At 41.6% G+C, this 25,264-nt stretch overlaps 1 protein-coding gene across 7 annotated transcripts; it reads left to right on the forward strand.

Annotated features, from left to right (window-relative positions):
• The first annotated feature begins 1,876 nt into the window (after positions 1 to 1,876).
• LOC139626328 (NACHT, LRR and PYD domains-containing protein 12-like) lies at positions 1,877 to 25,144 on the forward strand. 7 transcript variants are annotated; one of them, XM_071486631.1, is made up of 22 exons: positions 1,883 to 2,054; positions 2,196 to 2,595; positions 3,107 to 3,248; positions 4,971 to 5,206; positions 5,400 to 7,317; positions 7,579 to 7,752; positions 7,935 to 8,108; positions 9,122 to 9,295; positions 9,519 to 9,692; positions 13,173 to 13,346; positions 14,050 to 14,223; positions 15,607 to 15,780; positions 16,058 to 16,234; positions 16,783 to 16,826; positions 17,469 to 17,537; positions 17,915 to 17,994; positions 19,102 to 19,157; positions 20,341 to 20,555; positions 22,864 to 23,141; positions 23,760 to 23,873; positions 23,962 to 24,103; positions 24,447 to 25,144. In XM_071486631.1, exons 3-22 carry the CDS (start codon positions 3,118 to 3,120, stop codon positions 24,806 to 24,808), a joined length of 5,040 nt encoding a protein of 1,679 aa, XP_071342732.1. In that variant the 5' UTR covers positions 1,883 to 2,054; positions 2,196 to 2,595; positions 3,107 to 3,117; the 3' UTR covers positions 24,809 to 25,144. The 7 variants fall into 7 exon arrangements, with proteins under 7 accessions (XP_071342738.1, XP_071342737.1, XP_071342735.1 ...); XM_071486632.1 differs by having other exon boundaries at positions 2,196 to 3,248; positions 5,403 to 7,317; XM_071486634.1 differs by lacking the exon at positions 15,607 to 15,780 and having other exon boundaries at positions 1,881 to 2,054; positions 2,196 to 3,248.
• Positions 25,145 to 25,264: the final 120 nt, after the last annotated feature.

A 25,264-nucleotide genomic window follows, 5' to 3' on the forward strand; every position in this document is an offset into this window, starting at 1 on the left:
ACTGGAGCTGTTTTTTCTTGCTGTAACCACACCTGCAAAGTAATGTTTGTAGGGAAATGTGGGCTTTTTTTCAACTTTTGTCTGACATTTTATGACTAAACAACTGATTGAACAAATAATGGACATAAGAGATAAAAGCTGCAGCTCTGATCATTTTTTCAGTTTTGTGAGAGACAGAGATTTATAGAAGCTTCGAGTGCTTGTTTTTGCTCAGCAATGTACTCGACACCTTTTCTTCCTCAACCACGAGCAGCATTGTGACCAATAGGATATAACTGCTGCTTTTCTGGAGAATTAATGTGCATTAAGACACTGCTGCTGTGTAGGACTTTATATTTCAACCAAAAACAGTTTAAATCACAATAACCTCCAAGATTACAGTCTTTTTAGTATAAGATTCTTTCTTTTGTCTTTCTTCGTTACTGCTCTTCCACTGCAACTCAACAAAACGCAGACACAGAGGGAAAAAACGACTTTTAGAGGATATCCTCTTCACTTGTCTAATTCAGGCTCAGATAAACTTTGGCCTGTGGGTTTTGTCCTCTATCACTCTATAGTGAAGTCACATTATTTACATATTTGTGATTTGTCAAATAAGTACATTATCATCATTTCCTCATTAGGTTGATAGAAAACTTGAAAAATATCTTTTCAATCATACTTTTTTCACAATAACAAATATTACAATTTACCTTTTGTAAGAGTCTTTCAAGGCTTTGGACATAACAGGCTCTTAATTCATGTTTATATCCTATTATTATTATTATTATTATTATTATTATTATTATTGATACATGGTTCATTAATATAGACCCACAAGCCAATGACAGACCTCTAGAGTCTAGTGAATGAATTAACTGGGCGTGCAGAGATAAAATACAACAATTTATTTACTGACTTGTATGACTGGCAATAAAAATATGTATTTATACAAATGTGTTGAATACACGTTTCAACTGGTCAGCTCATACCCCCCTCCACCCCCCGTGTGAAAATGGTGCAGTCCAAACACTTGGCCAATCAGATGCGCAGAACAACAGGAACCGCAAACTGACTGTGAGTCAAAACAGTGAGTCACTGATGGAGAGAAGAGGAGAACTGGAGAGAAGAAGAGAACTGGAGAGAAGAAGAGAACTGGAGAGAAGAGGAGAACTGGAGAGAAGAAGAGAACTGGAGAGAAGAGGAGAACTGGAGAGAAGAGGAGAACTGGAGAGAAGAAGAGAACTGGAGAGAAGAAGAGAACTGGAGAGAAGAGGAGAACTGGAGAGAAGAAGAGAACTGGAGAGAAGAGAACTGGAGAGAAGAGGAGAACTGGAGAGAAGAAGAGAACTGGAGAGAAGAGGAGAACTGGAGAGAAGAAGAGAACTGGAGAGAAGAGGAGAACTGGAGAGAAGAGGAGAACTGGAGAGAAGAGGAGAACTGGAGAGAAGAGAACCGGAGAGAAGAAGAGAACTGGAGAGAAGAGGAGAACTGGAGAGAAGAGGAGAACTGGAGAGAAGAGGAGAACTGGAGAGAAGAGAACTGGAGAGAAGAGAACTGGAGAGAAGAGGAGAACTGGAGAGAAGAAGAGAACTGGAGAGAAGAGGAGAACTGGAGAGAAGAAGAGAACTGGAGAGAAGAGGAGAACTGGAGAGAAGAGGAGAACTGGAGAGAAGAGGAGAACTGGAGAGAAGAGAACTGGAGAGAAGAAGAGAACTGGAGAGAAGAGAACTGGAGAGAAGAAGAGAACTGGAGAGAAGAGGAGAACTGGAGAGAAGAGGAGAACTGGAGAGAAGAAGAGAACTGGAGAGAAGAAGAGAACTGGAGAGAAGAGGAGAACTGGAGAAAAGAAGAGAACCGGAGAGAAGAAGAGAACTGGAGAGAAGAAGAGAACTGGAGAGAAGAGGAGAACTGGAGAGAAGAGGAGAACTGGAGAGAAGAGGAGAACTGGAGAGAAGAAGAGAACTGGAGAGAAGAGGAGAACTGGAGAGAAGAGGGCATGAGGAGGCTGAAGGACCAGAGAGGAGAAGAACACATTTCATACACATTATGACAGGGATGTGAAGAGACAGCAGGTAAACTTTTATCATGTATCATCACCGAGGAGCTCGACCAGAGCTGTGATTTGTGTTTTTTAATTTTTAATTTATTTGGATTTAACTTTAATTCAGTTCGTTTCCATTTTCTCTAATGTCTAGTTTCTATTTTTCTTTCAGTTAGCTAAAATGTTTTCCACCTTGAACCCGACGTGATGAGACATTTCCTGTGACTGTGCCTCAGACATCCTCCCGGGGGGGGCGGGGGTCGAGTGGTGGGGCGCGCACCATGTCACCGGTTCGACTCCCGGCTCTTTCCTGCATCTCTCTGCCCCATCTGCCCCTTTCCTGTCAGTCTCCACTGATCTGTCATAAAGGTCTGTCATAAACCTTATCATAAAATTATTTTTTTTAAATCGTCCGGGAACCCCCGCTTCTGCCGGGCGCGTCCACGGGAGGAGCGCTGCGGCCCGGGCGCGTCCCCCGGGCAGGGGACCAGAGCTCATCGAGGAACGGGAACATGGAGAGGTTTCGGTCTCATCCGTGAACATGTGAGGGTTTGTGGGGCCAGAGGAAGCTGGTGAGTTACTTCCATGTTACCTCCAACATGTTAAAGTAACCGCGCTGTGGCATGTAAGAGGCGGGGGTAGACATCCAGGAAACTGAGCCTGACGGAAGTCTACATGCCGAGGCCTGCGCTGACCGAGCCCAGCCGCAGACTCCAGACCCAGGAGACTCCTCGGGATCTGGCTCTCGGACAGTCTGTACTGCGGACCTGGTGGTGAACTGGCCCCCGAGTTTACCTGCGTGTTCAAGTGAAAGTCGAAAAGTTGTTGATTACAAGCAACATAAAGCTGTAAACGAACTAGAATAGAAAAGAAAACCTTAGAGATAATTTCCAATGTTTAAAGTCAGTATAGTATATACTGTATTTCATGTTAGAGATCAATCTGTGGTCGGTATGCAAGAGGGAAACTTAAAAGTTAAACAGTGTGATTATTAACAATGTGCAAATTATTTTTGCCCAGAACCAGGACTTTGAAATGTGCCTTACTTCCCCCCCCCCAACCTTTTACATGTTTACATCTCAGACTGACTGAAGATGAGTGATTTGGAGGAGGAGACGGACAGATCTGCGTCTCCAGGATCTGTCTATGAGGAGTCTGTGAAGGGTGAGCAGTCCATAGGTGATCCTCCGGACTTCAGTAATGAACCTGGACCCTCAGGCACAAAGTAAGACACTGTTTCTACTGTGTGCACAGATTGGATATGAGTAGGGTGGGGGTTTGATGGCAGATTATCCAGTCTGCTTACTGAATTTAAATTTTATGTCTAATACCTTTTTAAATCTGAATTGTCTTCACTGTATTTTCCTACATTTGACACACTTCCTCACGTTTCTGTTTCTGTCTCGGCTTTTACAGCTGTGGTTGCATGTAACTGTGCACAGTCCCAACCACTGCTCCTTGCAGGCAAACATCCTAGCAGCCTCTTCTGACTGTCTGAATCGTCTGTGTGTTTTGTGCCAGCTCTGTCATTAACCATAGCTTGTGTGAGAATTTGTTATTTAATATTCCAACAATGTGATCGCAGATATTTTCTTTCTGTCATACACCAAACTCGCAGTGCTCTGAAAGCTCACAATCTCTGAAGAAAAGCTCTCTCCAGGGCACTGCACATGCAGGTGAAAACATGCCTGCTGGTGGATGATGTTAAAGGACTTATCAGACTTTCCCAGAATTGACACAGCAGCCAATCACATAAATACACACTAAATAAGGACAATATGCAACAAATATAAATAAGATGTTGAAAAGGAATTGTTGTTGAAAAGGTGGAGTTTTTATTTACCCAAAAGATACAAGAGCAAGAGTATGATAACTAGTTTTTTTCTTTTACAGTAGGGGTAGACACCCCAACTTTGTTAATATGTAGCCCCCTGTTTGTTTAGCGTAAAAAGTCGATAGTTGGCCAATTCTTACACGTGGCCCACAATATCTCAGTAACACATTGAGGGAATTCTTTAAATTTGATACACAAGTTCACTTGGACTCAGAGATGAACTGATTAGAAATGGTTGTCGAAGGTCAAGGTCACTGTGGACGCACTAACGTCATTTGGACATAACGCCTAGGGGTGGGCAGGCTGATGATCTTATATCATGGACGATCTTACTATATTTAGATATTGAATTTTAAAAGTTCATTTGCTACCAACCAGTCTAACCTGACAGTTAAACTGGCAACAGCAGTTCTACTCTGCAGCCTTGGCGAGATTGGTGTAGTGGCACGTGTACCAGTTCTCCACCTGAGCAGAACATGAACTACCATCACCAGCTGCAGTCCAAGACTGTGAAGTTGCAGTCCATCCTCGGGGCAGCAAAGAGGGGTTTTTTGTGATGCAATATAAACAGAAGACAGTAACAATAGAATAGAATAGCAGTGAGCAGACAAACGTCCAAAAGAAGCATCAAAGCAGCAGAAAGATACAAATCGCTGCTTCCAGTCAGGACTTTCACAATGAAATCAGACCAGAAATGGGAGGCAGATGTGTGTGAGCCTGATGGTGGATTGCGATCCTTTGGCCAGATCACCTACTCGTAATTCACAAGCTAATTAACTGCAACTGGACTGGTTGGTGAAAGTATGAGTTCCTTTGAGATGGCGGTAGTTCTCTGCTGTTTGACAGATGATTCATTGTCTGCAGTAAAGATGTTGGGTTAATTATTTGTCAGTAATTTATTGACATGCACACACCTCCACTATTTAGAGAAATTCAAAGCTTCACAGGCCTGATATGCTGAGCTAAGATATGATCAGTTTCTGTTCTGGCGAGGGGTTTAGCAATTATGAGTGACTTGTCATCTAATTATCCAGACAATCTTGTTAAAATCTTTTAGTAACAATAATCACTGAAAGCTTTTTTATTTGAAAAGAGATGTGTTCATGTCCACAGAGAAAAGAAGAGCAGTGGTGCATCTGTGGAGGAGCAGCTGTCCCGCTGTGCTTTGTGTCAGGACGTCCTGAAGGATCCAGTCCTTACCAGCTGTGGACACTGGTTCTGCAGACAGTGCTTCACCTCATACTGGGACCAGCCTGGGTCTTCAGGAGACCCCTCCTGTCCCCAGTGTGGACAAAGATCCAGAATAAGACATGGACTGCAGACAGCCAGTCAGACCACCACTGTACAAAGTGAGAGTATATATATGTGTCTGCTGGTGTTATTTCTGAAAAACAGATAACTTTTGTTGTGATTTGGCACTATATAAATAAAACTTGATTTGATTTGACAACATTAAAAAGCTTTTCTTGGCATCTAGCTGAGGAAAATTATCAGATTCTCAGATTCTCTGTCTTCAGTCTGACATTGTCTCTTCTCTTGCAGCAGATAGTGGTCTGCAGGAGGTTTTAGATCAACATAAGATCAGTCTGAGGAGCAGATGTGAACGTGTGACTGAAGGAAGTGATGGAACAGGAAGTGGAACCCTCCTCAACAGGATCTACACTGAGCTCTACATCACAGAGGGACAGAGTGAAGAGGTGAATACCCAACATGAGGTCAAGCAGCTGGAGACAGCTTCCAAGATGAAGACCCTCCATGACACTCCAATCAAGTGCCACGACATCTTTAAAGCCTTACCTGACCAACAGAGACACATCAGAGTGGTTCTGACCAACGGCGTCGCTGGAGTTGGAAAAACCTTCTCAGTGCAGAAGTTCAGTCTGGACTGGGCAGAGGGCTCGGAGAACCAAGATGTCAGTCTGCTGGTTCTGCTTTCGTTCAGGGAGCTGAACCTGATCAGAGAGCAGCAGTACAGTCTTCTCAGGCTGCTCCATGTTTTCCATCCAACATTACAGAAGGTCACAGCAGAGCAGCTGGCTGTCTGTAAAGTTCTGTTCATCTTGGACGGCCTGGATGAAAGCAGACTTTCACTGGATTTCACCAACAGGGAGGTTGTGTCTGATGTCACACAGACGTCATCAGTCAACCTGCTGCTGACAAACCTCATCCAGGGAAACCTGCTTCCCTCGGCTCTGGTCTGGATCACTTCCAGACCTGCAGCAGCCAATCAGATCCCTCCTACATGTGTTGACAGGGTAACAGAGGTACGAGGCTTCACTGACGCCCAGAAGGAGGAGTACTTCAGGAGGAGATCCAGTGATGAAGAGCTGTCCAACAGAATCATCTCACACATCAAGAAGTCCAGGAGCCTCCACATCATGTGTCAAGTCCCAGTCTTCTGCTGGATCACTGCTACAGTTCTGGAGCACATGTTGACTACAGAGCAGAGAGGAGAGCTGCCCCAGACCCTGACTGACCTGTACTCACAACTCCTGCTGGTTCAGACAAAGAAGAAGAAGCTCAAGTATGATGAGGGACATGAGACGAGTCCACAGGAGCTGATGGAGGCTGACAGGGAAGTTCTCCTGAAGCTGGGGAGGCTGGCGTTTGAACATCTGGAGAAAGGAAACATCATGTTCTACCAAGAAGACCTGGAGCAGTGTGGTCTGGATGTCACAGAGGCCTCGGTGTACTCAGGACTCTGTACTGAGATCTTCAAAAGAGAGAGTGTGATCTTCCAGAAAACAGTCTACTGCTTTGTTCATCTGAGCATTCAGGAGTTTCTGGCTGCAGTCTACATGTTCCACTGTTACACCAACAGGAACACAGAGGTCCTGGAGAACTTCCTGGGAGAACACTGGGATTATAACAGCAGTTACACCCACAGGGACATGGATGTCCTGGAGGACTTCTTGAGAGAACTCTGGGATGATGACAACAGTTACACCGACAGGAACACAGAGGAATCCTTCCTGGAAAAACAACATGTTGATTTAACCCTGGATGTTTTCCTGAAGGCAGCTATGAAGAAATCCCTCAGAAGTAAAAATGGTCACCTGGACCTGTTTGTTCGCTTCCTTCATGGCCTCTCTCTGGAGTCCAACCAGAGACTCTTAGGAGGTCTGCTGGGTCAGACAGAGAACAGTCCAGAAACCATCCAGAGAGCAATCAACAACCTGAAGGAGATGAACAGTTATGATATCTCTCCTGACAGAAGCATCAACATCTTCCACTGTCTGATGGAGATGAATGACCACTCAGTCCATCAAGAGATCCAAGAGCTCCTGAAGTCAAAGACCAGATCTGGGAAGACACTCTCTGAAATCCACTGCTCAGCTCTGGCCTACATGCTGCAGATGTCAGAGGAGGTTCTGGATGAGTTGGACCTGAAGAAGTACAACACATCAGGGGAGGGACGAGGGAGACTGATCCCAGCTGTGAGGAACTGCAGGAAGGCTCGGTGAGTCCAGACACGATCAATACAATTATCAGTCAGTAGATTAGATTAGTAGTTTAGTCAGATTCAGATTTTCATTTTAAAACGTAGTTGGGAGATTTCAGTCTTCAAATTCCACACCAGTCTGCAGGTATGAGAGAGAGTGATGGGAATTATTGTTTCATGTCGAGCACATTAATAAAAGATGAGCTGAACCACAAACATACAACTTACAATTTAAATGTGATTTTATACTAACATATTTTATATTCTATCTAATCATAGACTTGGTGACTGTGGACTCTCAAAGACTCACTGTGATGTTGTGGCCTCAGCTCTGAAGTCCAACCCCTCCCATCTGATAGACCTGGACCTGAGTGGAAACTCTGTGCAGGATACAGGAGTGAAGCTGCTGTCTGCGGGACTGGAGAGTCCGAACTGTAGACTGGAGACTCTGAGGTCAGTTCACTGACTGGAGCTGTTGTTTATGACGTTACACCAAGCTTAAGTCACATTAATAATGATTATGAATGACACCATGAAATTGTGATTTCTGGAAAAATAACAGGTTAAAGTTATTCTTTAGGACATATCTGATCAATTATCAGTGATCTTATCTCCATCTTTTATTCTTTATTCAGATTGATATCCTGCAGTTTTACAAAGATCAGCTGTTCTTCTCTGGCCTCAGCTCTGAAGTCCAACCCCTCCCATCTGAGAGAACTGGACCTGAGCTACAACGACCCGCAGGATTCAGGAGTGAAGGATCTGTGTGGTTTTCTGCAGAGTCCAGATTGTAGACTGGAGACTCTGAGGTTAGTTCACTGTTGTAGATCTTATATCTTTATCCCAAAACTGAACCTAGTTCATCTTCAGAGAGAACTTGAATCCATTCACTTCAAATCAATTAATTAATTAATTAATTAGAATTAAATTGTTGTTATTGCATATTTCCATTTGTTCTTCTCTAAGAGAGTTATTCTTCAGTTTCAGGTCATTTCAATGAGTTATCATTAATAATGTGTGTTTGCTCAAATTAAACCTTCAGAACTCACACACTCACATTTCTCTGAGTCGGAGGACTAATGTTTTCTAAATACACTGTAGAAAATGCCCATTGTTAGTTGTGAGTCAGTTTTTATCACAACAATATAAAGAAGATCCTCAAAACTAATATTTGGACAAAGAAACTGAAATTCACTAATTTCAGTGAACTGTCACAACTAATGTCTGTTTGTTAAAACTATGTGTGTGTGTGTGTTTTGATCTTTAACACAAAGAAGAAAATTGTATTTTTTCACAGAGTTGAACTTACTAGATAAATGTGTTAAGGAGGAAATGGCTTCAAGGACCATACTGCTGATTAAGTTTTTTATTGAATAATCTGTAATTTGGGATGAAAACAGTTTGTTTTTGGTTTATTTTGTGTTTTCTTTTAAATTCCTGAGCTGATCTGCAGGACAGAGACTAGGACCAAGCAAGACCTTTTTACTGGATCAGGACTGGATGTGTAAAGTTTGATCCATTTCAGTCTTAAATAAAAATATTGTAGGAGGTTTTTATACCAACCTGTCTGATCTGATATTGATTGTGTATTGACTGACTGTACTGAGGTCAGCAGCATGTAATGAATCTGTGTTCACATCAACTGCTGTATGAATGTTGTGCTGACATTTGGATGATGTGTGTAGAAGGCTGACATGATGATGATGATCCACAGTAACAGAAGGACAAAGTTCCTCGACTGATTTTAGAGAAAAGATCATCGATTAAGACATATCTGATCAATTATCAGTGGTCTTATCTACATCTTTTATTCTTTATCCAGATTAAAGGGCTGCAGGTTGTCAGAGATCAGCTGTTCTTCTCTGGCCTCAGCTCTGAAGTCCAACCCCTCCCATTTGAGAGAACTGGACCTGAGTGACAACAAGCTGCAGGATTCAGGACTGAAGGGTCTGTGTGGTTTTCTGCAGAGTCCAGACTGTAGACTGGAGACTCTGAGGTCAGTTCACTGTTGTAGATCTTATATCTTTATCCCACAACTGGTGTAGTTTGTTAAAGACCAGCTGTGCTTCTGTGTGTTTGGTCATATTAAACTTTAGAACTCACACACTCACTGACATGATGATGATCCACAATAACAGAAGTCACTCTACTCATTTTAGAGAAAATATCATTGATTAGGACATATCTTTTCGATTATCAATGTTTTATTCTTTATTCAGATTGAGCCGCTGCAGGTTGTCAGAGATCAGCTGTGCTTCTCTGGCCTCAGCTCTGAAGTCCAACCCCTCCCATCTGAGAGAACTGGACCTGAGTGACAACAAGCTGCAGGATTCAGGACTGAAGGATCTGTGTGGTTGTCTAGAAAATCCAGACTGTAGACTGGAGACTCTGAGGTCAGTTCACTGATTGTTACTGTTGTAGATCTTATATCTTTAACCCACAAGTGAAGCAAATTTATCTTCTCACAGAACTTGAATCCATTCACTCTGAATTAATTAGTTCAGCCCAGTTCGGCCTGTGGTGTTTGCATGTTCCCCCCGCGTCTGTGTGGGTTCTCTCCGGGTACTCCGGCTTCCTCCTACAGTTCAAAGACATGCACATTAGGTTGGTTGGTGACTCTAAAATTGCCTATAGGTGTGAATGTGAGAGTGTGTGTGGCTGTTTGTCTCTATATGTTAGACCTGTGATAGACTGGCGCCCTCTCCAGGGTGACTCTGCTCTTGCCAAATGTCAGCTGGGATTGGCTCCAGCCCTCCCGTGACCCTGTACAGATAAGTGGTATAGAAAATGGATGGATGGATTCTTCAGTTTCATTTAATGTTAGTGAGTTCTCATTAATTATGCATGTTTGCTCAAATTAAACCTTCAGAACTCACACTTATATTTCTCTGAGTCAGAGGACTAATGTTTTCTAAATACACTGTAGAAAATGCCCAGTGTTAGTTGTTAGTCAGTTTTTATCACAACAATATAAAGAAGATCCTCACAACTAATATTTATACAAAGAAACTGAAATTCACTGGGGGGGAACAGTGGCATGTTGTGAGGAAAAGCAAGACAAGCATTGCTTGACCAGTTAAAGCTAAGACATAAGTTAGAATGATACTGAAGTGGTCTCTCCTTACATCTGATCTCAGAACAGCTTACTGTCCGGTAAAGGATCTGATGCCTGTCGCCATTCATTGTAATTTACTGCCCACTTGAGGCAGTGAAGGAAAAAACAATCTCACCCTCCTTCGGATGAGTGCGATGTTCCGAATACTTAAGGATCAAATAAATGAATGTCCACTACAGAATTTGAGTTCCAATTCTTTAGGAAATCCTTTCAGCAAGCAATGAACAGTTTACAGAGCTCTGGATCAGAATGCCTCACCCTGACCAATAACAAGTGTTAGTCAGCCTGCATTCTGACTGTCTATCTTTCCCTGGTCCAGTATTTTGTATACTATTACATACAAAGAAAAAGTGCTAAGACGCGATGTCCTCTTCTGATTGGCTCCTCTCGCTTCCCACCTCTTCTTCTGCCTCCGACTGGAACATGACCTGAAACTCAGCTTTTACCCACTATCCTGTTCCCCATCTATACCACTGCATTTTACCAACTGCTCTTCCATTATGCCCTAATATGGAGCTGTTTTGATAACACGGTATCTATTCTGCCTTGAGCCGGTATCTTCACTCCCATATCAGCTCGCCAGGTCAGTTTGCCCTTTAATTCTGCAGACGATGTTCTTGCTTTATCTCCTGCTTCTGTGCACAGTATTCTTTGATCCTGACCTCTCTGACCCCTGGCTCGAGAACCCTAATGCATTCCATTCCTTACATGAGCCCCATTAAAATTTCTAACAGTATTTGTGCACAGCATAACTATTAGTTGAAAGCCTGAAGGGCTTAGTCCTATAACAGCGAATGTGTATCAAAATTAGCAATATCACTATAAAAGCAGATGTGTATCAAAATAAGCAATATCATTATAAAAGCAGATGTGTATCAAAATAAGCAATATCAACCACAGCCGCAACAGGTTATTGTCTCTGGAAACTAGCTTGACTACCAACCATTGTGTCTATAGTTTCTGTCATTGTCGCGGGTGTGACCGTGACCTGGGTACATCCAGCAGAGAGGGGGGTGGAGCATATTTTGGATGTTTGCTCATGCACATTGAGGATGATCCAGTAATCTTTGACTGGTGATAAGCTACAACAAAAGTGTGCTAGTTAAGCTGTCCTAGACTCAGCTTCTACCTAAGTGTCAACCCACCGTAAAGTTGGTTTGTGAACTGCTTTTTTGAAGCCTCCAGTTTGTAATTACTCCGTCACCACCTTGGTTTTTTTTAAATACCAGAGGAGAAGGTGGAGCTGGGGGGTGAAGGGTGGATATGACCTGCTCTGTCCTCTATCCTGATGGTCAGGCAGGTCGCCGTGTGTGGTGCAGTCTGTCAATCACACGGTAGCCCCGTCCTAATGCATCCCCTTCTTTAGGGTCTATTTTCCTCTAAATAGACTTGAAACTAGAGACTGAGACCATAAACTCGTCAGGAAAATGTTTACTGAGGTAATAAATAAAGAGACATTTCCCCATAGACTTCAATACATCAGACTTCTTTTTACAACCAGTGGAGTTGCCCCCTGATGGTCATTAGATAGAATGCAGCTTTAAGGTGCTTCAACAATGGCTTCACTTTTCAGACCTGGAGTATACGTCCATTTTTATATGCAGTCTATGGTTATACAGTTCTGAGGTCAGTTCTAATATTGCTTCATTATACACATGCACAGACATGTGTGGAAACTGAGCTTGCCCGTTAGAAAATTACTTCAACAGTCTTTTCTTCCTAAGCATGAAGAGGCAGCAGTATCATTTCTCTGTGATTTATCATCTCAGTGCAAGATCTGTAGTAAATTTGAGAGGTTTGAGGCAGAATATTGTTACAGGAGTAGAGCAGCTCGTTTCAGGAATAGCTCAGTACGTAGGTTGTGTGCGGAGCAGGCGAGAGAGAGAGAGCAGTTAGGCTGGTGACCGCAGCGGATGGTTAGAAGTTAGCTGTACAGCAGTGTAATGTTTGTTCACTTAAGGCTGTTTGTCAGTAAATAAATACTACGACTCCACAAGACCAAAGTTCCTGCGTGTCTGTTCTTTCAACTACAGTCCAGACAATGTGCCAGGAAGATTAATAACACTGAGGCTGGGAAATACAGGATTCTATATTGTCACTGGAGTGTGTCGTTGTCACTTAATGGTAAATATGTTGAAAATTACCATAGAAGTGGTTGTAGTGCAAGCAAGGCTGGAGATGGAGGAAAAGTCACCTGTTGCTGTAGCAGCAGGTGAGTCAGGACGTTAGAGTGACACTGACCCACCTATAAGCTCAGGTTGGTGAAGAAGAGTACTCTTTACTCTAGCTGTCTAGGTAGTCTAGCTCAGCGGTTCTTTAATGTTTTTTCTCAAATCACACCTTCGATGTTATTATTTAATGGCACAGTTTGAGAACCGCTGGTCTAGCTATTCTGCACTCATTGTTATATTAACATGGAACATGGGCTGTCAAGCTAGCAACAGGTCATTACAGCAGCACGGTAGGCTGCTAATCATTTATTATTATTATGATGATTATTATTATTGCCATTATAATATAATATTATAATATTGTTATTAATATTATTGTAGTAAGTTTTTTGTCAAACATGTTTGATCTGATATTGATTTTATATTGACAAACTGTACTGAGGAAGTCTGTAGAAGGCTGACATGATGATAATCCACTGTAACAGAAGGACAAAGTTCCTTGACTGATTTTAGAGAAAAGATCATTGATTAAGACATATCTGATCAATTATCAGTGGTCTTATCTACATCTTTTATTCTTTATCCAGATTAAAGGTCTGCAGCTTGTCAGAGATCAGCTGTTCTTCTCTGGCCTCAGCTCTGAAGTCCAACCCCTCCCATCTGAGGGAACTGGACCTGAGTGAAAACAAGCTGCAGGATCCAGGAGTGAAGGAGCTGTGTGGTTTTCTGCAGAGTCCAGACTGTAGACTGGAGACTCTGAGGTCAGTTCACTGACTGTTACTGTACATCTTATATCTTTATCCCACAACTGAACCTAATATATCTTCCCACAGAACTTGAATACATTCACTTTAAACTAAGTTATTAATTAGTTGTTCTTCTCTAAGAGAGTTATTCTTCAGTTTCAGGTCATTTCAATGAGTTATCATTAATAATGTGTGTTTGCTCAAATTAAACCTTCAGAACTCACACACTCACATTTCTCTGAGTCAGTGGACTAATGTTTTCTAAATACACTGTAGAAAATGTGTGAAAAGTTGTATTTATCATCATTGAATTTTATTTATTTGAACATTTTTCAAAGTTTTCCAGTACATCATCTGTAATTTGGGATGAAAACAGTTTTGTTCAATGTAATGTGTCCTTTTTACTGGATATGTGAAGTTTGATCCATTTCAGTCTTAAAAAAAATATTGTAGGAGGTTTTTATACCAACCTGTCTGATCTGATATTGATTGTGTATTGACTGACTGTACTGAGGTCAGCAGCATGTAATGAATCTGTGTTCACATCAACAGCTGTATGAATGTTGTGCTGACATTTGGATGATGTGTGTAGAAGGCTGACATGATGATGATGATCCACAGTAACAGAAGGACAAAGTTCCTTGAGAAAAGATCATTGATTAAGACATATCTGATCAATTATCAGTGGTCTTATCTACATCTTTTATTCTTTATCCAGATTAAAGGACTGCAGTTTGTCAGAGATCAGCTGTTCTTCTCTGGCCTCAGCTCTGAAGTCCAACCCCTCCCATCTGAGAGAACTGGACCTGAGTGACAACAAGCTGCAGGATTCAGGAGTGAAGGAGCTGTGTGGTTTTCTGCAGAGTCCAGACTGTAGACTGGAGACTCTGAGGTTAGTTCACTGACTGTTACTGTAGATCTTATATCTTTATCCCACAACTGAATCTAATTTGTCTTTACACATAACTTGAATCCTCAGTCCCATTCCATATGACCAGCTACAAACAACAACAAAATATTCCACCTCAGGTTTTCCAGGTTACCAGTTCAGTTCAGTTCAATCCAGTGAATCAAAATAATCGTCTATGGGTTTTCCCAGCATCCAATAAACAAAACTCAAACAAGGAATCAGTCAGTTCAGTGCACTCTCAAATCAAAAATCACAAAACCCCAAAGTCACAGTCAAAAAATAAAAAATACAGAAAAACAATTACTCCTGGGTTCCCCCGACTCACGGTTGATGAGGCAAGTATTTAATACTCTGATGTTGGACCTCTGCTGGCATTTTTAATTTCACTTTAGGTGCACCTCTTCATTTGATCTCCTTGCACTCTTTAAATAGATGTCGTACTTAGAGCTTACACAAAGGTCTCCTACTGCGGTGAAGCTTTAGCCATGTCCCTCTCTTGTCAGTCTAAATGTAATGTAATGTACTTCTTCCAGTGTCACACAAAGCCATGCTAGCTTGCCAGCTAGCTCATGTTATCCACCTGCCAACCATGAAGGGAGTTATAGTTTCCTGATTTTCTTCAACCTCTCTAACAGGTTCCTGAATCCTGACAAACTGTTGGTATTGTTCAAGGGTTGATCTTTTGTTCCCTTTAATTCTGCTAACTCTTTTCAAACTAGAGTAGAATTATTTAAATTTTTAGGTCTATCAAGCTAAAAGCATATTTTGCCGAAAGATGTTCCCCATCTCTACATACACAGTCAGCTCCTTCCGTACCTGTTGAACCTATACACATTCTGAAACCTAAAAGCCATTTCATTCCCCCAGTCAGGAATCCTTCAGTGACCTTTTTCTGTAGGATACCTTGTCTGAGTTCGTTTCGCGTTTCCCTTGCATAAGATTGTCAGGTGACTTGTAGGGTTGTGTCCCACTTCATCTGTTTCTAAAGGTTCAAATGTCTCTATTAAACATACATTACATAACCTACTTCAATGGGTGGAAACTGGATGAAGTCCCCTTCAGTTCCATTTTCTTTTAATGTATATAGATTTTTTTATGCTGATGATCATTAGGGCAACGCCGATGATTTACAATAAAAGCCAAAGGTTTAAGATTTCAAATTGTCTGTGTCAGGATCTTCTAAGTCATTGTTGTTGTTGTCCACATAACTGTTGTACGCTGCATTCAGTATTGGCTGACATGATGATGATCCACAATAACATAAGGACAAAGTCTCTCTGCTCATTTTAGAGAAAAGACAATTGATTAGGACATATCTGATCGATTATCAATGATCTTATCAACATGTTTTACTTTCTTATTCAGATTGATATCCTGCAGTTTGTCAGAGATCAGCTGTTCTTCTCTGGCCTCAGCTCTGAAGTCCAACCCCTCCCATCTGAGAGAACTGGACCTGAGCTACAACGACCTGCAGGATTCAGGACTGAAGGGTCTGTGTGGTTTTCTGCAGAGTCCAGACTGTAGACTGGAGACTCTGAGGTTAGTTCACTGACTGTTACTGTTGTAGATCTTAGAAACACATTTTTCAAAATTCTCAGTTCAGTTTTTAAGGTTTGATTCTTTTTTTTTTTTTTTTAAATATTGATGAAGATTGGAGCAAAGGTAATTATTTACAAGTTAAAAGGATCTTTGCCTTGTCTGATGATCTGGGGAAAAGGTTTCTCACCTGCCTGTCTGTGTGTCCCTGTGTCTACTCGTCTCTCTCTCCGTAGACACTCATCAATAATTTTATCTGCATGTTTTCTTCTTTATTTAGGTTGAAGAGCTGCAGTTTGTCAGAGATCAGCTGTTCTTCTCTGGCCTCAGCTCTGAAGTCCAACCCCTCCCATCTGAGGGAACTGGACCTGAGCTCGAACAACAACCTGCAGAATTCAGAAATGATGGAGCTGCGTTATGTTCTGGAGAGTCCAGACTATAGACTGGAGACTCTGAGGTCAGTTCACTGACTGTTACTGCTGTAGATCTTTATCCCAAAACTGAACCTAATTTATCTTCACACATAACTTGAATCCATTCAATTTAGATGAATTAGTTGATTACATTTTAAACTCATGTTACATGTTATTTATTTATTTATTTACAATATGCCTTAGTGCTGGGGACAGCCATGGCCAGATGTGTTTTCGGATTGTTTGTCCATACACTTAACGCTGAACCTCCAAAAAGTCTTCCTGTAGAAGTGGTGCCTTTAGTTTCTAGAGCTCTGATTGTTTGAGAAGCAGCTTTTCTATATGGTTTGATCTGCTGCTTTAAATGCTACCTGTTCCAGGGCTGGTTACCATGGTGATACCATGGTACACTGCTTGAAAGTGCCTAAAAGTGAGACTCAAAGCTCGGGTTGATCCCGAAGGTCACTGACTAACTAACTAATCAGACTTATTGACTGATCTGATCTGATCTGGGATCATCATTGTTAGGTTTCATAAAGCTAATTCAAACAAAATCTGATTATTTTTCTCTCACTTTTGTTTGTCTCTTCAGGCTCAAGGTAATTGGAGTGATTAGATCTTCAAGTGACAAATCCTGTGAGTACTGAAACAGTGTCTCCTATTCATCAATCTGTTGTCAATACAATCTGACTGAGTGTGTGTTCATTTCTTTTTCATTTATTAAAGAACAACAGGTTGTGTTTGTTTTGAGGGTCTTTGGATCCCTAAAGTCTGAACAGGTCCTGAATTTGAAGGACAGAATTGATGTGCACGTTAATGTTTCAGCTGACAGTAGTATGTACCACACTCTCTTGAAATGCACTTCAGACTGACGGCGTGGTCGGAAATGTTCTTTATCAAGGCATTAAAAAGCTTTAAAATTTCAGAATCTGTGCAGATATTCTGTGCTTTGCTGATGTAAAGATATACTGGAAATGCTGATCCTTTTACTCATTACAACTGAGTAAATGTAATACTCAGTGTTTATTATTGATTTCTGTGAAATGTGTCAAACCCTTTGGTTCCTTATGGAGGCAGGGAGCAGAACTGGAGAATCAGCGGCTGTGTTCATAAAAACACATTCAGGCAAAAGTGGAAGAACGTCATGTTTGTCAGCAGGCGCACACAAGACTGCAAATGTGGTCACAATGAAGCTGATATTTTTTCATGTTTTCTATAATATTGTTTTTAAACAAAAATAACCTGAATTTTAATCAAACAATTTTCATGCTTTCTAAGTATTGACAGTGAGTGCTCAGCGTTCTGCTAAAGAAGAGGATTCAGAGGATCCGTCATCATTAAATAAAGGTAAAAAAAACTGAGATGATTGTGCTTTTTTCAGCAATGGCCCATGTGTTAGAGTGAAAGCCTGTGTTTACAGAGAAAACAGACTTTAAGCCAAAGTATCACTGCAGGTCTATGATCCACAAACATTCACTGAATAAAGGCATCTACCAACAGCTGCCATATCCAAAGTGTAGACTCAGTGGCTGATATTTGGACACGTCCAGTCAGGTTGACACGTAGCCAAGAAAAGACCAGGAACGTCTGAAAGGAAAGTGATGACAGGAGGCTTTGAGCTGCTGCTCATATTCCCTGACTTCATCTCTGACCCAGATCTGATGAGGAGAGGAAGAGTAAATGCTCATTTCTGACGTCTGCTGTGTGTTTTCTCCTCCCATCAGGTGACTCTGATGTCAAACGGAACCCAGACACAGCAGAGATAAAGCCGGATGTGTCTGAGGACGACACAAAGCTGATGAAGGTGAGAGAAAAACCAGTGCCTGATGACCTAATAATCCAAAGAAATTTAAGGGCTCCACACACAGCAGGCAATGGAAAACACATATTCAGAGAAATCATCAAATATCTCCTGTAGCGGGGAACTTCTTCACCCCTTCATACAGGTTGCATTGTGTGATAGAGGAGTTTGACAGTTAAAAAAGAACATTTCATTTCCTTAAGACAGGCAGACACTGCACAGATTCATCCTTTTTTGCCTTTAATTTGTCATCTTGAGTGATTTAAGAATCTGGTTAAATCTGTGTTATCTTGAGGTCACGTTGTCTGATCAAACACCTGAAAGATCTGGCTTTCAGATGAACAGCTGGATTTCTGGCAGGTCGGACATGTTGGTCTTGTGTCTGGAGATTGAGCTTGAGCAGTTTGATACTTTGACAACGTGGCTGCTGCCAGAGTATCTGTTTGAAACTGTGGTGAGCTGTCTTAATTTTACTGTGGTAGAATCTAAAGTTAAAGTGTTCTTAGTATGAAAATCTTTCTTAATGTGACTATTCCTGCACCACAGCTCAGAAGTGAAACTCTTTTGAAACACAAAAGGGGGATTTGGTACTAAACACTCTGTATCTTTAGAAAATATCCACTTAATATTCAGATTTATGGATCTCTTCATATGGCTGAGTCAGTTTGTGGCCTCAACTAAAACATTTTTAGCCATTACTCTTCACATTTACATTAATGTGGCACCAACTACCTCCACACAGTTGGAGCTAGAAACATTCTTCAGATGTTCTTGAGCAGGCTTGACTTTTTTAATGACTGTTATACTTGTGTCTTTTGTTCCTTTTGAGATATTGAAATTAAATTCTGTTGCTTTAACTCCTGAAGTCCGTCCCTCATGTCATAATCGTCAGTAGCCTCCCTCCACAGACTGCAGAATCTGCTGCTCCAGACCAGTCAGAAGTTGTCTGTAAATAATTACAATGGTTACTTACATTTGTGTAACATTTTCTGTCTGACCTGTGCAGTCTGCGTCTGTTCAGTGTGGACTGTGTAAGAATATTTGTTTGCTTCATTTAACACAAGTTGGTTATTTCAAGTAAAACAGCTGATGTTTCTTTCTGAATCACAGCCTCCATCAAGCTTCACACCTGAGCTGCAACCTACATCTGCAATTGTCTCATACAGGTAAACATATAATAAAGATCACTCAACACTGTCTTAGGCAAAGCACCTCCTTCTTCCCCAACAGCAATCTCCTGATGTGCTCTCTGCAGTTTTGGTAGTCTCATGCATGGCTCTTGTCCGCCTCGCTCCTTCACTGTGTTACTGTTAAAACTATTATTATTGGTGCGGTTGTGTTTGTATACTGGGTGTATGTGTGCGTATCCTTCATGTTTCCCTCACCTGTGTGTTACCTTCCCTCCCTTCATCTTAGTCCGTCCCACTGAGGACACAAGGAGAGAGGAATCGAGTAAATGTTTGGACTTTGTACATGCATTTTACGAAACAGTCACTGGACTGAAAGTTGTGCCTCAAAAGTTTACTGTTACACATTCCTGCACACTTTGGTATCAAAACCCTGGAGCTTACCTGTGTCTCACGTAGACCAGTGGTTCTCAAAGTTTTTCACAACAAGGAACCTAAACTGACACAAATTAGACCCTGGACCCCAGACTGATAAGATTTTTGCTTTGAGGTGTTTTATTACAGAAAGTGTTTGAAACCCATGATCAAAATAGTCATATATTCAGTTCTTCATGGAAACATCTCCTAATGCTAACGCTATGGAGCAGTTTTTTCACACACACAGACACGTATACGGGTGATGTGTTACACAGTCCTGCCACTGATTTCACACTGTTTCACTGATCTACAGGTGGCGATGGCGATGATGAGATACTTTTAAAAAAGGCTCAGGCCTGGCATATATAGTGGGCGTCAGCTGGGGTGAAAATGGGGATAATGACCATGTGTGCAACGCCAGTTTGTGGTGGCGGTAAACAAAGAATAGCACACTGGTGTGGTTCAGTGTCTACATGATGGCTGATGCTGCACCCAACTACCTGTCAGTAACAAACTCTTATTGTCTTATGGTCACTGCTTAACTAAACCCAAAGATCCAAAAAACCAGCCAGTCTCAGAAAAGGCCATCTATTTTCCACCAAAGTACCACGACTGAAGCCTTGGAGTTCATTACCCTCAACCTTAATCTGACAGTATGACATGTCTCTACCACCTGTGAGGAAACACTGAGATATCCTGACCCATATTTAGTCCTAATGATCTTCACTAAATGAGCTTTTAGACTGAGCACAGACAGCATTTCTGCTTCACTTGATTCTCTAAAGTTTAACTCTGTGTCCTACAGGTTCAGGTGTCCTGGTCCTGGTGTGTTCTGGTGTAAATCAACAGGACTGGTGTTCGTCATGGCTCAGGAGGCGGAGCTGCTCTACAGGACAGTCCAGTGGAATGAGCATCGCCTCAAATCAGCTGGCTTAGTGGCGGCGGGGCCACTGTTCGAAATCCAGTGTCCTGAGAATGCTGTCTGTCAGCTTCACCTCCCTCACTGTGAAACAAAGGATGGTGAGAAAATTATTGTGCTTTGATTGAGCAATGATGAAACTCTGTAGTCCTGTTAGTGTCCCCTGTGGCCTGCAGAGTCCATTTCAGGCCCAGACAAAAAAAAAAATCTGTCCCAACCCACACACTGTGGTGTATGTCTGCAGCTCCCATTAAGACCTCAAGCATGATGAGGTTCATCAGAGCTCACTGGGGCACACTTGATTAATGTGGACATCCTGTGGCTCTCACAAATACATGGCTCAATGGACCTCTGACGTCTTGTTGGTTTTATTTAATTTGCACACAATTAATTATAAACCAGGTGGTATTATAGTAAAACTATGAGGAGTTATGTAATTAATAAAATTATTAAATTGTCTAAAAGCATGAAGGTCTGCTGTATATAAATAAAACATCACATTGTTTTGGTACAAAACTGTCAGGGAACAAATTAGAGTATTTGAAGTTTATGAAATTTAATATTCATGTTGATAGTATGAGATATGTGTTATCAATCATACTGTCTGTCACTAGGAAGAATACAGTTTTGTTGTTGAGTAGTAACCATCTGTGGATGTTGCTCCATAGCTGAGTAATGTTTGAACATGAGCACCACAGGCTGGACACGTTTGTAACTCAGATCCAGCAGCAGCGGATAAATACATGAATTTAATTCTCTTCTGTCTGTATCATGATCCTCTGTCTGTATGTATCCTCAAGTATTTGCTATCACTACATAGTTAGCACTAACAGCTGCAGGTTCAGCATCAAACTTTATTCCTTCACTCACCAAGAGCTGTTTCCAGAGGTGGAAAACGACGCCAGTGTTAACTCTTGTTTTGCTTCTATTTCTGTCACTTTGTTCCCGCTGAACACAGTTTCTGTTCCTCTGGGCAGCTCTGTTCCTTCATCCTCTCATGTTGGACTGATGGCAGACTGTACGTTACAGTGACTCACTATATCCAAGGTACTAAGCAGCATTACGAGACAGGACATGTCTGCAACTCAGAACTGTTATTTGTCACACTCTGTGGATAACTTTATTTAATTCTTGAATATTTTGTACAAAAATATTTACTTAAGACACGTTTGGGTATTGGGACTGATCCATACAGCCTCAGTTGTGGAGCTGAAGTTTCAAGTTTGTCCTGACAGCAGTGTTAGAGAAGAATCACAAAGATTCAAAATTTTAAGATAATAGTCAAGTCAATTTTATTTATACAGTGGCAGAACAGAAGTTATCTCAAGGCAATTTTCCAGTGGAGCAGGACTAGACCGTACTCTTCATAACACTGACCCAACAATTCCCACTGTGAGCAGCACCTGGTGACCGTAGCAAAGAATAACTTCCTTGAGGCATAAACCTCAAGCTGACTGTTGAACAATACCTTGTATAAATCCTGGAATCTTCTGGAACCATGAATAAACAGAAGTTGTGTACCTTTTGTACTGTGGTACACTGTATAGAGTAATTTTACATACTGTTAGAGTGAAATTACATTTTAATGCAATAGTGTTAACCTCACAAGTGCACATCCCACCCAACAGCACTGACAGTTGTGTTCTATGAACACGGCCCGACCTGGACAACTGTTTAATTTTTCAGTGACTAGACTAAGCAGGATTGTAAATTCTACTCTTATTTTTTTGTCCCCTGGCTTCGTCAGTGACATCTGGCATGAATCCTAAGAAGAAAAAAAAAACTTCAAAGTTGACACCGAGAGTACAGTTAACAAAAAGCAGCAAGTTACCTGTTACCTGCAGCAGTATCCTCGAGGTATCATGGCTTCTGCCAGAGGTGGAAAAGCATCAGCTCGACTGGAAAATACTCCTGCTCCCCTGAAGTCACTTGTTCGGCAATATTTCTGAACACATCACTGACAAGAAAACAGCAGTTTGTTTTCTTAAATTTCACCTGCAGTTGATGTGAGCACACTGCAGTTCAACAAAGAGTCACTAGGTGGCAGAAGAGTTCTCTCTGTGACTAATGTTTGTTTCTGGGTTACAGTTTGTTCCTGGTTGACGCGATGAAATACGTTTTCAGTACATTTTAAATATTATTTTATAATTATTTAAATTTGACGATATGGCCTTAGTGTGGTACTTTTCACTGTGTAAATGACAGGTGTTAGGGCATACAATCAATGATCTGTTGATCTTTACAAATTAAGACTCAATAGTCAAAAATGAAATTGAATCTGGACCTTAGAGTGGAAAGTCAAATGGAATCACAGATCTGGAGAGATTTGGATATAGAATGAAATGATCACTGCCATTGTGACGAGGCTGTCGTGAGTTAAACAGATGTTGATTGACTCTGTCTTCACAGCTCTGCTCTCTGAAGGCCTGCTATCTGTCGTCCACATCACTGATGAAGGGTGGGGCATCCTCAAACCGCTGGAGATCACAGACACTCATGTGACTGTCAAAGTCCCTCATCTCTCTGCCTTTGGCCTGGTCCGGGTTTTGGAGGTTTTAAGGAGGATTTGGAAAAACATGAACCCAGTTAGCAGCCAAGTTTTGTTGTTCCTCCAACCGCCAAACCTAAGAACACAGAGGCAAAAGCTTAACGTGCATCTCCTGCCAATCAACGTCCCTCTGGAAGAGGTAAAGACTTAAGAAATGTTACTTTCACTTTCAGTCCAAACTCATCAGTATCCGTTTTTTGTTTTTGTTTTTTTTTTGGCTGGACTGCAGCAGTGGAGCCAGCCCTGTCATCGCAAATGTGACTGAATGAATTGGTGCAAACAGTTTCTATTCCACTGAAACCTTTGAGGGCTTTTAATTTGAAGTGTTGAGTTTGTATTAACATGTAATGCAGTGACTATAAACAAGACTTAATACTAAAATACCTCTGAGACCAATTTCACATATCAAACAGAGGGAGTTGGAAATGACCTTACCTTCTGTAGTCAAGGTAAATAGATGTAATAAGAAATATATTCTGTTCCTTCTGACTTTCTGTCTGAGTGATCGTCTTACAGTTAATCCAGCTGAAATCACAGCTCAGTCTTTAATTTATGTGTTTGGTGATTATGTCAGACAACATTGTGGTTATATTGAGAGTCTGTGGTGGTGGAGATGGGTTTATCTTTTTCCTCATCTTTACCATCCTGTTCATCCAGTCCAGTATGTCCCTCAGATGATATAAAACTGGCCCGTTGATTTATCAGTCAGGCTCTACTGAGGATAAACTGTCTAATTAAAATGTTCTTGTCTCTTAAGGTGAGCAGAAAACAGCCAAATTCAGTGTACATTTCAGCGCCTTCCATGTGTAAACTCATCGAAGAAAGAAATTACACTGTTCAATGTCCGACGGCCTGTAAAATACAGCCTGAGGTGAGTATTTCAAATAAAAGGTTCTAAAACTTGTTTTAGTTACTTTGGATACTATGGAGACACTGACGCTGTTGCCACTGTTTTTCAGAAAGCAGAGTTTAACCTGGAATTTGGACCAAATTACCACCCAACATTTGAGATTCGCCTGCCAACAAACACAGAACAGGCGACTATTACGCTCCGAGACCAACCAGACACAGACGTCTGGAAACATGATGTTGACCTGACTGGTAAAGTTTTCATCCTCCTGCAGCATCAGTCCACCTGATAATAGAACAGAAAAGAACAGAAGAGAATGGAGTAAAAGTTATTGATTTATCCATGGTGCCTTTATTCTTATTCAGTCTGCTTTTATTATATAGTCCACCGTGTAACCAGTTGTAATGGACCAGAGCCAGTGAGTATAAAATTAGTAAGAAATGGTTGTAAACTTGTGTACGACAACTCACTGGTGAGGCGATTGGTTTCCTCATTTCTCAGATCAGCAACACTGACCATTGGTGATTAGTGAGTTAGTTATAAGTCTGCACTCACAGACATATGTGTAAACATGCATTGTTCTTGTTCAACTAGGTCCTGGTCCAGCATGGACTCCGGGTGTCCCAGGATGGACACCCAGTGTCCCAGCAGGGCCTCCGAGTGTCCTGGGATGGACTCCCAGTGTCCCAGCAGAAGAGAAGCTGCAGTCTGTTCGGACACAGTTTATCAGCAGAGTGTCTGAACCTGTTCTGTGTAAGCTGCTGGATAAGCTCCTGGAGTGTGGCGTGGTGACTGACGATGAACGGGAGTCTGCTGGAGCACAGAACACCAGGGCAGAGAAAGCTCGAGTGGTGATCGACACAGTGCGAAGAAAAGGATCACAAGCCAGTTCAGCTCTCATAGCTGCTCTCTGTGAGGAGGATTCATGCCTTTCAACAGAGCTGAACTTCATGTGAAGCAGAAACAGAACATTTAGTTAAGACTCTTCCAAACATTAATTGTTGGAACTGTGCTGTTGTACCACAGGTTACTCCCCTTCTCTCGGTCACTCTTTACTGGTTTTTACTGGCAGCCAATCAGCAGAGAAACAAAGAATAAAGCAGTTTCACTTTAGAAATGAGTGATTTAGCGACGCTCTTCAGTGGACACAGGACATCTCAGCGTTGATGCATGGACATCTGTGAGCGGAGGGGACCTGAGCTGCCATTTTTGTGGCTGTTTTCTCTGATGACTTAAGATCCAGACATCTGATGACTAAACTCCTTCATCCAGTTAAAATATATAGTTGAAAATGACCAAGGTGTAAAAAGTTTATCTTAAAATGTGGTTTAAACTCTAAAACGCTTCTGGCAAGCAACCGCAACTATTTTTTAAACTTTATTGAAAAACATTCAGGGGAACTATGGCGCTGA

This window comes from Trachinotus anak, unplaced genomic scaffold, assembly GCF_046630095.1.
Source record: "Trachinotus anak isolate AG129_WGS33_773 ecotype Australia unplaced genomic scaffold, CSIRO_AGI_Tana_v1 ptg000010l, whole genome shotgun sequence".
NCBI classification, from domain to species: domain Eukaryota; kingdom Metazoa; phylum Chordata; class Actinopteri; order Carangiformes; family Carangidae; genus Trachinotus; species Trachinotus anak.

What these genes read in the sequence shown, in the direction of transcription:
- LOC139626328 (XM_071486631.1), top strand. Translation starts at nt 3,118, where the DNA reads ATGAGTGATTTGGAGGAGGAGACGGACAGATCTGCGTCTCCAGGATCT. An exon ending in TCAGACCACCACTGTACAAA is followed by an intron (nt 5,207 to 5,399) that starts GTGAGAGTATAT and finishes CTTCTCTTGCAG; the next exon opens with CAGATAGTGGTCTGCAGGAG. An exon ending in TGTAGACTGGAGACTCTGAG is followed by an intron (nt 7,753 to 7,934) that starts GTCAGTTCACTG and finishes TTCTTTATTCAG; the next exon opens with ATTGATATCCTGCAGTTTTA.